Source organism: Nothoprocta perdicaria, unplaced genomic scaffold (genome assembly GCF_003342845.1).
Source record: "Nothoprocta perdicaria isolate Ctin4 unplaced genomic scaffold, notPer1 scaffold_94, whole genome shotgun sequence".
Lineage (NCBI taxonomy): Eukaryota > Metazoa > Chordata > Aves > Tinamiformes > Tinamidae > Nothoprocta > Nothoprocta perdicaria.
The window spans coordinates 1,850,629-1,862,356 of record NW_020456243.1 but is presented as its reverse complement, the minus strand read 5'-3'; the positions used below and the strand labels follow the sequence as shown (position 1 = coordinate 1,862,356).

Below are 11,728 nucleotides of genomic sequence, written 5' to 3'. Positions count from 1 at the left end.
TCCTTCCCTCCCTCCCTTCCTGCCTCCCTCATCTGTTAAAAGACCATTGGCATCTTACTGGAGCAGAAATTCTAAACTCCACTGAACATGGTCTTGAGTAACTTTACTTTAGCTGAGCTCCAGAGATCTCTTCCAAACTTAAAGATTATATAATTATACACCTATACCTACTAACCTTCATTTAACTGCCTCAGTAGTCAGTGATACCACTGCTCACATGCCCAGTCTGATCAGATTTTCTGTCCACCTATACATTTTTTTCTAGTTCTTAGGAAAACATTTGAATTCAGGAATTGATCATTACACACTTTTTCTAGATCTAGTTGAATCATAAACTAGCCAATGCTTCAAAAGAGATTCTTAAAAGAGAATACACATTCTTTTTTTATAACAGCATTTTATTTACTCATCTGTTTACATGCTGTTTACAAACCTGTGTGTATCATTATATGATGAATCATGTTAGTGCACTTTGCTTTAAAGACTTGTTTCCAAAAGAAGCAGATGGCACAGACTGACAACAGCTTCTAAAGACATTCAACTCCATATGCATATGCAGTGTAAAAYTGATGAGGCCTTCCAAAAGCTAGGAACATAAAAAGGGTAAGAATTTTTCTCTCCAAAGGGTTAAAATGTCTGTTTTCTTTGAGTGTCATCTATTTTCTTCTTCAGTAAAATAGAAAACAAGAAAGAAAAAGTAGAGATAAAAACAAAAGGAGAGAGAGAACCACAATGATGGGACTTCAAAGGACAACTTAGAAGCATTAGCAACTTATAAGTCTAAATGTTCTCAATATTGACTCTCCTCAGACACTTTATGTTACTTCAGTGTATTCAACCCCATTTTATATAATTCCAATACTGTCTTAGGATCCCCCACTGTGTCAGGGAGTTGAATATAGGAACCCATTAAAATATGTAGCAACAATAACTGTTATATCTTTGATTTCTTTTTGCAGCTATGCTTTGCATGTGCATGCTCTGAATGTACTTKTTTCTAGTTGTACACCTGCCCATGCTGCAAGTCAGTCTTTTGGAGTAGTTGACTAAATCACCAGTTACTATTCACACATCTTTATTTCCAGGAAAGGATATCACATTATTAGTGTTGGCCCAAATGCTCTCTTCTCTTTGAAGGGATAAATCATATCTTGAAGTCCTCATTCAGGCCAATCACTCGATATCTTCAGAAGGGAGTTATAGATCACTTAAAGTAGGCTTTGAACCCATAAAAAGATACAGCAAAGCATCACAGTTTGTAGAATGGATTCTCATCTACGGAATGCTTTCCTTTCATTAGGAATGCAGGCACCAAAAAGAGGGGATGAAAAGCAGAAACTCTGATTGTTCAAATTCAGTCACGATAAATGGAAACCAAAGAGCTTCTAAGACAGTCTTGACAACTTGGTGCTCATTAAATCTTAAAGCCAGGTCTCAACTTGCCATTGGATAATTTACTTTATTGCTGTCCACACTGTAAGGTGGACTAGTGACCCTGTCATTTCTAAAATCAGTGTATGGGTTTAGGCTAGCAAATGATATGTGGTGACAGGTGACAACATGCTTCAATATTCCTCTTGACACTGTTTTGAACTTTGTAAATTTTTYAGAAGAAAAAAAGATAATGAATGGTTCAAGACATAACCACTATTTAGGACATGACTCATGCAATACTTTATGCCTCATATTCTGATACAGCCTTCCAAATTCATTGAAATGAATGGGAAAATCATCAGCCATTCTCTAAGAGCTAGCATGGAAACAAGCAAACTCAGTAGGAAAATGTGGATAAAGCATCACATGCCTTTTTTATTGTTGTTTTCGATCTGAAAAAGAAGTGGTCTGTTCTAAATTTTTATGTTCTAAATATTTATATTCTAAATAAACACTCTATAGTGCACCAAAAGTTCTGTAGCAAAGTTTAGGGAAGTAATAGTGTTTTAGTCATGTTAGGCTTATCCATTCATTATTAAATCTCATTTTTATTCATTATTAAATGAAAAAAATTGCAGAAACTCCAGCAATCATTGCTATTGTTCATATCTTGACCAATATATTTTTCATATATTTTTAATGTATTTTTGAGATATATTTGCTGCCTATTCGATTAATTCAGAGGGCTATTACCGTTCATATACAATGTTAATCTCAAGCTTCAGCTCCAGGACTGCTATTTTCCAACTTAATTCATGTAAAGTATTAAAAACTTACTGGAAGCTTTGGGAATGTAGTGCATTACTTGAAAAAGACAAGAAAGCCTTGAAGACTTGGATAGCCTGAAGCTTATAGTAATGTAGTCATGCTGAGTGCTATGAGGTAAATTCATTCTAYCATTTGGAATGTCAGAACCCTAGTAAAGCTATTGAGGGTCTACAACGCAAAGCTATAGGATGCACCTTATCTTAACTAACCAAAATCTTGGCTAACTGATAATAATCTCCCACAGTTAGCAAAATATAGTTATCATCCCTATTCACTTAGCACATTTTCTGAATAGTSTATCTCATATATATACATATACATATTTAGTGAAACTAAAGCACTGGTGAATATTAGCAAAAAACACAAAACCAACCAGCTAAGAAAAACAAACGCTTGGGTTCATTTTCACAAAACTATTTTCTTTCTTCAGTATCCTGTCCTCGATTCTGAAAGAAGGGAGAAGATAACAATTATCATAAGGACCTGAGCACTGTTTTGTTGCTGCAAAGCAACAAAAGCAAAAAAAAAACATAAGTTCCTTTGACACTAATTCAGGCTAAATAAGTATCTAAGATAATCATGATGTATTTAATGTGATGTATTTAATGTGTTGTGGAAAACACAAATTCTTGTAATAGTAATAGAAGAACTAGCTTTATACACAATATAAATTATATCTGCCAGGACACAGTAAAGATTTGTCCACTTTACTTGCTTCCAAAATCCTGTTACAGTTAGTTTGATTCAGTTTTCAGTGTTTCTTTTCTTTGTAACAAAATAGCATCCTTCAGAATGGTACATGCTTCACTTTTGTACAGAGAATGCAATATAGTGTTAAGACCTGAAAGAAATATATATACCACTAACAAAAATAGGCTACCTGACTATTCATAGGATCTGTCTAAATGGCACTGGTAGTGTTTTACAGTTTGTAATATTAGCCTCTTTGTCAGCAATAAATGAGTTTTCATACTTGCGACCCTTCATGTAGGTTTCCTATTCTTGCTTGTTGAAGAAATCAAAAGCTGTGATTAGTTCAAGTGAAGGAAAATTAATGAGATACATCCCAACAGAGACTTCCTTCATGAGAAAGGAGAAAAAAAAAAACAGTCTGTTTTCATTGTTATTTGGTGACTGTGTACAACGAACTGGAGGCTTTTAAGCTGGGGCATCATTGGTGCTCACTGTGGGAATCTCTCAGAATAAACATCTTCCCTCCAGTCCCTGAAAATACATGAAAAGCAACAGTCAGGGGACTAGCTATCTCTAGATATAGAGATTTTCTCAGCAGTAATGGAGGCCTTAGGATCTGATTGAGGATGTTGCATCAGACAACTTAAATCAGCATTGGGAGTCCCAGAAGAAGCTGTGCGTCTGGTTGGTGTCGCTGAAACAGACTGGGTACAGTGACTACTCATCATAAAACAAGTTGCATTGTTTCAAACCAAGCATATAGATAGTCCCTCTAATCCCTCAATACCAGTATCAATTTTGGGCCATTTTGGAGCAGAAAACTGGATAGGCATTGTCATTTTTTGAAATGTGTGCCCAATAAAGGTAGCATTATCTAGTACAAAAACTCAATATTCATCAAGTTTAAGTGCTCTTCCAAAACTATTCCTTGGGAAGGTCCCTGTACCTATCTACAATTTCTCACCTGTTAAATGATGAGCAGAATTCTTTTTTCTTTGAGATAGATGAAGAGCACTCTGCAACATAAATGATATCCCGTGTGTTCTGGTTGCAGGGTGAAATTCTTGACACAGGCTAATCTCAGAAGAGCAGCTGGGCTGGTGAGTAGGGCTCTTGGGACTATGGGAGACATAGGTTCAAGTCCCTTTTCCAAGCAAGGTCTTAAAAAGGGTCTGCTATCAATGTCCTAACCACTGTCAAATAGTCAATTTTCTGGAAGAATATCTTGACTCTTCTTTCTCTTCTCCTCTTAAAAAAAAAAAATCATTAAGAACCAGGAAAGTTACTGCAATCCAAGTTTTAGGAACAATTTATGTTCTCTGTTTGGGCTGGTGCACTAGGTGGCAATAGAGAGTCATTGTAGTCCATATTCAGTCTAAATGATTAACCTAGAGGAAGTCACAGCTGAACAAAATCATACACCAAGCGATTACAAATCTTGAGTCTTTACCAGGTTTTTAACCRCATATTAGTAAGATTTTTTAAACCTACTTATGGAACTTATGGATTATGAAACTTGGGTCAGCAACTCACAGCCAGTACCTACACAAGTGAAAAAGTCCCCGAACGGAACCTGAGGCATTGCTCACTGAATTGCATTCACACAGATCAGACAAGCATGCCAAAATCATGATCTCTCATCAACAACACAGCCTAAGTGTCTCTTTTAGCAAAGTTGTGTCAATACCTGAAAACTACAGCTTCTGTACTATAAATGTGTGTTGCCACCGGTTCATAAATAATGATCCTGAGCCTAGGGTCAGGTCTACAAGTCAGTATCAGTTTAGCAGGCTGATAGTCACTAAACTATAATCTCAAGCTGCCTTTGACTTGCTGGGCTTCTCGTCCTGTGAATCCTGTATTCTTGTCATTGCAGCACAGCTTGAACAGAGTATTCTCCTCTGGAGATTCCTGGAATATCCCAAAATGTTTTCTTCTTTTTTTTTTTTTTTTTAAATATTGTCTGAACTTAGAACGAGAAGTACTTCTCATTTTCTATATAGCAGGTTAGTGCTGTCATCCAGAAAGTTGATGACTATGTCCTGAGGATGCTCAGTCTGTATTCTATATTTTGAGGTGAAAAATCAACACAGGATCCTAACTTTCAGGATGTCTGAATTTCCTCTCAATGAAAATCTCTTCCAGAGACTATAGGTAGATGCAAAATAGAAAGATAATTCCCCTGTTCTGCTCTGCATAGAGCACTCTGAATGAAGTTAAAGATTTTCTCTCAGATATACCACAGAGTAATTATAGTCATGAAATATTTTAAACAACTTGCTAGAACAAACAGAACAGACCTTTCCTGAAAACAAACCACAATATTATGGAATATTGKTAAAAGATCCAGCCTTAATTCCCTGTCTATAGTATCTTTTATGCCACTGAGTCCCTAAAGCACTGCAGTTCCAGCAAAAATCTATCACCTGTCCTTTCCATTACATCAGTGTCTGAATACTTCCAACAGATATCTGAAAACATGAGACATGACTGCAAGGGAATGTGTCACCGTTTTTAAACTGTAATGTTAAAAGAAAACAAAAACCCATCTGGCACTTGCTTGGAGCATTATGTTAAACCTTCTGGTAGTAACACATTGCTGAACATTGCACTAGATTAACACATGTCTGAGTAAATCCAAGATTACTCTACATTTTGGCTGGTACTATCATAGGGAATTCAAAAGTCAATGTGTGAAAGACTTAATTCTCCACTCCACCTGCAGGCTGGTGTCCACTTCTACTGCCTTCATTCCTGCTGATATGAATGGACTTTCATCTGAATTAGGTTGACAAGATTATCTTTCTTAATGGATTGTAAGGAAAAAATAACAGAGCTATYGTTGGTGGTTTTTAATAGACTAAAATATTACATGTTTAAGAGACAAAAACTACAACACTTTAAATCCTTTAAAAAAATAATAATCAGAAAAGCCCCAAAAACATAGTGTGGGAGGCAAGACTTTCACAGATCAGCTCCTGGAAAGCCGTGGTTGTTATGCTGCATGGTAGCTACAGTATTCCATGAGCAAAAGAGMATAAAACTGTGTTTCAGGGATAATATTCAGACCCTGTTTCCTTTTAGAGTGTTTCTCTAAGGAACAGCTAACATGTAGGACATTTCAAAGAATCACAGACCACCAAGGTGGGAAAGGACCTCTGGAAACTGTGTAGTCCAAACATCCTTTCAAGCAGGGTCTAGAGCACTTTGCCCAGGGCTGTGGCCAGATGGCTTTTGAGTATCTCCAATGAAGCAGACTCTACAATCTCTCTGAGCAGCCTGTTCCCTTAACCCACCACATTTTTTTTCCCTTAGATTCAGGCAGAAGTTCCTGCATTTCAGTCTGCACAGATTGCCCCTTGCTCCATCATTGGRTGACAYTGAAAAGAGTCTGACCCCATCCTTTCTACACCCTTCATCAAGATACTTATAAACATTGATAAAATCCTCTCTGAGTCTTTTCTTCTCCAGGCTATACAGGCCCATATCTCTCAGCCTATATGTGCAAGATGTGCTAGTCCCTTTATTTTTTACTAGCTCTTTCCTGGATGTGCTCCATGTCCTTCTTGTATTGCAGAACCCAGAAGTGCACACAGCACTCCAGTTGTAACTGGAGGTAACTCCAAAGCTGAGCAGAGGGGAAGAATCTTCTGTTGAACTTCAAGAGGCTCCTCTGCCCAACTCTCCGCTTTCTGCAAGGCTGCAAAGCCCTCTGGTACATCGGCCACTCCTCACAGTTTTGGGTCATCAGCAGACCTGATAAGAGTACTCTCTGTACTCTCATCTAGGTCATTGATGAAGAAATTGAGCAACGCTGGACCAAGTATTGAGCCCTTGGGTACACCGCTAGCTATAGCCCTCCAGCCAGACTTTGTGCCRCTGATCACAACACTGAGCTCTGCCATTCAACAAGTTCTCAGTCCACTTCAGTGTCCACTCACCTAGCCCACACTTCCCGAGCTGGCTATGAGGTTGTTATGGGAGATAGTGTCAAAAGGCTTCCTGAAGCCAAGGCAGACAAAATCCACTGCTCTCCCCTCACCTACCCAGATAACCGTCCCATCAGACTAGTTAAGCATGATTTCCCTTCTATGCATCCATGCTGACCACTGCTGACATCTCATTCTTCCCATACTCTAAGCAGGATCACTTGTATCATGCTTAGTCCTGAAGAACATTCAACCTTTTCTTATAACCTTCAATCATGGACTCAAAACAATGCCCTCAATCTTCTTGCTAATTTGTTCAGACTTTCCTCACAGACGATTATCAGTGTTTTCCCATAGACTGGCTCTAATTAGGACTTGCTTTTTTCTCTTGAAGAACAGAGATCCAAACTAGAGGCAGTTCTCTAATGCCTCACAAATGTTGAGTAGTAGAAAACAATTGTGTGTTTTCAAAGTGATGYAACACACAGCAGCATGGCATTGCTCAAATGTATTCAGCATGTCACATATAACAACAGCAGGAAATATGGAGGTCCAGGAACATACTCAGATGGACCCCTCCACAACCCTGAAGTACAGATGACTTGGGAGGGAAAAAATATAACATAATGCTATTAGTTTTACATCCTGCTTCTAAGACAAACAGCACAGAATCACCTTCTGTCCACTTTTGTGTGAGTGAATAGCAGAAGTATAAAGAGGGTAGGAGATGGCCTGTCAAATGTATAACAAGGAACCACCCAAACTAAGTTAGTTATGCAGCTACTGAAGGGAGTCAGGTTTCTGTGGCTACCTAAGGATAATTCTACTTTTTCATCAGTTCCTTGGCTGATGTGGAAATTTTGATGAGTAAAAGCTCCCTAAACTGTAATGGAGATCTCCTTTTATTTTATTTTATTTTATTTTATTTTATTTTATTTTATTTTATTTTATTTTATTTTATTTTATTATTTTTAATTTTTTTAAGGTTAGGAAGATACACATGCAGAGGAAGATACAACAAACGAAACAGAGGTCAAATTCTGACTTTTTTTTTAATTTAATCTTTTGAAGTTCTTGGTGCTCTGGCTCCCAGCCAATAACATCCTTACCCACAAAAGTACTTCTATGTTTAAAATTAAATATATGTAGAATTGGAGCAGAAAGCTCAGATTTTGCAGGACAGAATGTTTAATGGTTCTTTTCAAAACATAATTATGCCTTTTATGCTACTTAAATGCCCAAACCCTAAGATTAGTACCTCTCCCTTCTATTTATTTGAAAGCTTCTAGAGAATGATTTCACAATTCCAAAAAACAAGGGAGTCACTGCTTACCATGGTAAGAAACTCATTTTTCAGGAGTCTATTTTAACAACTTGCTGTATTATGTAATGTCTCCTGAGATGCTTTGTCTAGAAATTTCAAATTATGAAATTCAATAATTGAAATGATGAAATTCAATGATGAAAAAGACACTATTTAAAGAAAGACAATAAACCTCAATTATACTACTAAAATTTCTTTGAACAGCATCAGCAGAAAGGGGTCTAAAGGCTTTTTCTCTGCTTTTGAATGCTTTCTTCCATGTGCATTACACTCAGGTGTTTTTATTTTGTACCATTTAATATGCCTGTCTATAGAAGGCAGTGAATACACTTCAGTCTTCTTCCTTAGTCATTGTGATAGGAAAATAGCTGCAGCTAGGTAGGCATCAAGAAATACCTTTTGATATTTATAAAATATCAAATATCTCAGCCTATTGTGCTGCTGTTCGGAACATACATAAAGCCGTGCATCCTTCTAATAYTATTAGACCTGGACTTTATGTATATATTTCCATTTGCTATCTGTCAAGTTCCTTGGTACTCCAGTGTTAGGTTAGAATTACATAAGAGTCTGTCTTCCTAGCTCCCTTTACACTTCTGTCTTTTTTTACCTTGTTTACTCGAATTGTGATAGTAAGTTGTAAGAAACAACTCAGTGTGTGTTTATGTAATAACTCATTGAAGATTGCATTTATTAATGATTAGAATAAAAATGAGGATATAATCCAGTCACCATAGATTTGAACCATCTTGTTGCCCCAGGTCTTTCTATGGCAGAATTACTTCCCATGCAGGTAAATTGATCCCATATACTTGCTGCTTGGTGGCACCATCAATAATTTTACATTGCCAATAACCAAACATTATAAAATATTTTCTTTTTGTTCACAAATATGCTTGTCTTTGGACTTATGTTTATGTATCTTTCTTTTTCCCTAGGTAATGCATTTGTGGTTAGCCTGGCTTTGGCTGATCTGGTGGTGGCCTTATACCCATACCCTCTGGTGCTCTTAGCCATTTTCCACAATGGATGGACTTTGGGTGAAATGCACTGTAAAGTGAGTGGCTTTGTGATGGGACTAAGCGTCATAGGCTCTATTTTCAACATCACTGCCATTGCAATAAACCGATATTGCTACATATGTCATAGCTTTGCCTATGACAAAGTGTACAGCTGCTGGAACACAATGCTGTATGTTTCCTTAATCTGGGTATTAACTGTTATTGCAACTGTGCCAAATTTTTTCGTTGGCTCTTTGAAGTATGATCCACGCGTTTATTCATGCACGTTTGTTCAGACTGCTAGCTCCTACTATACCATAGCTGTCGTGGTAATTCACTTCATTGTCCCCATCACCATTGTGAGCTTCTGCTACCTTCGAATTTGGATCTTAGTGATTCAAGTTAGAAGACGAGTCAAGTCAGAAACAAAACAAAGACTGAAGCCAAGTGACTTCAGAAACTTTCTTACCATGTTTGTGGTTTTTGTGATTTTTGCCTTTTGTTGGGCACCTTTAAACTTCATTGGACTGGCTGTGGCCATTGATCCTTTGGAAATGGCACCAAAAGTTCCTGAATGGTTATTCATTGTAAGCTACTTCATGGCCTATTTCAACAGCTGCCTTAATGCAATAATATATGGACTTCTTAATCAGAACTTTCGGAAAGAATACAAACGGATTTTAATGTCACTGTGGATGCCAAGGCTTTTCTTCCAGGACACGTCCAAAGGAGGAACGGAAGGTCCGAAGAGCAAACCTTCTCCTGCTTTAAACAACAATGACCAAATGAAAACAGATACCTTGTAAATGTGTCATAGTGAATGCAAGAGACTGTAAAGAAAAAATTCCAATAATATATTTGTAATATCCTGATCATTCTTGTTTACCTTTTGGAGATTTCCATTTGGATGGCACTTTGTAACTGGAATACTGTCTTCTTCATATAGCACATTGCTCATATTATGTCACTCTATATACAAGATACCAATTGAAAATATATTTCAGAATTAAAGCAGCAGGTGAGCGCAAGCTGTTCTAGTTCTGAGAGCTCARTTGTGCCCTCAGATATGTGAATGAGGCACTTCTTGACTTCAATGGGAGTTTTGCATGCTTTATCCAAAGTCAGGATTTAGAAAACGTTAATGCACTTGCCTATGAGCATACCAGCTAGTAAAGGCCTAAAAAGTCATCCCCTTACCCCTTTATATCTGAACAAAGAGGGTGAGGCAGATGATTGCTCAGCTTTCCCTACCTGAGTCAAACTTGGCGCTTCTGAGCATGTACTGGTAGCAATAGTAGTGTCTTGGAATGAAACTTGTGAATTGCACATGAGAATGTTGGTATAACAACAAATATTAACACAGTATTCCCCATCTCAGTGTACTTACTCTCTTTATCTTCCATGGTCAGTTTTATTGTAGAAGACATAATAAAAAGGCTTGTTTTCTTACATATTTACTTTGAGCAATCCCTTACAGAGGACATATGATCAATGTTCTCACAATATCAGGGCAAATTATCTGTGCAGTAAAATGCACAAAACACATAACTATACCAAGCTTCTTAAGTAATGTAATGTTATAGATCCTTTTTTGTTTTAACAAATGCTTCTGAGTTGTAGACTTCAGAATTTTGATGAAGGAATGAGTGCCAAATAGAATTGATACAAATGAAGCAGCAGAATTAAAAATGATACTTTTCAATAGTATTCTCCGAGATCTGTCTCAGTACCCTTGAAAGCTGAGGTGACTCTGGCTTCAGCRGAAGCCCCTTTAAGAAGAGGCTGTAACTAGATAAGTAAATATTTCCCAAATACAGGAAAATGTATCTGGGCTTGCAGTGCAGTTCTAGTAACACTGAGAACTTCTGTGTTTATGTCTTTTAGGGTGAGATCGTTGCCATCTAGTTCTGCCATCCAGGAGTGAATTCAGCTTACAGTGAAGACACATATAGTTCTTCATCTATGTGTAGGTGTTTGTTTGTGAAATGTAGTCAATATTGTCCCTGGAACCTAGCAGATTTTGCACCATCATTTTGCACAGTGTGGTTTTACACCAGATTATGGATCAGGAGCAGATGGAATCACAGGGCGACTACAATTATTTCCTTGTTAGTTCATAAATGCCCATCTCTTAGCAGTTCTGAACAGAGAGAGGAGGGAGGCTTATTAGTTTTCATTTGGTAAATCAACTTTTAGCACTGAAATATGAAAGAAGATGAATTGCCAGTCAGGTTGCTATTTACATTCCAGTTTGAGTGTTGTTAAAAACATTTATGTACCGTAATGTTAATTTGTGTATCAAACACACTGCTCTTGGAGCCATTTAGGTATATGGTCCTTATTTGGCTATACTCACAGACAAACATCAAAGAACCACAGTATTATTTTTTTTTTCTTTCTAAAATATCTACTAAAGAAAAAGAAGTAAAGCCAAATAGCTACTTGTTCAGGTAATCTACAATAAGCTCTGAAGTACAACACCCTAAGCTTTGTACAGTAGTAGCCTGATGAAAGCTTAAAACTCTGTGAATAGGGATCTAAAAGAGATGTAAACATTTTCTCTAGATGATAGACATGGG

At 37.2% G+C, this 11,728-nt stretch overlaps 1 protein-coding gene across 1 annotated transcript in view; it reads left to right on the top strand.

The window, feature by feature from the left end:
* Positions 1-10,097, top strand: part of MTNR1B (melatonin receptor 1B) — a 25,585-nt gene extending 15,488 nt beyond the window's left edge. The window contains exon 2 of the mRNA XM_026052943.1: positions 9,087-10,097. Coding sequence (XP_025908728.1) covers positions 9,087-9,955 — 869 coding nt within the window. The 3' untranslated portion in view covers positions 9,956-10,097. The remainder of the gene's footprint in view (positions 1-9,086) is intronic.
* The last annotated feature ends 1,631 nt before the right edge of the window (positions 10,098-11,728 follow it).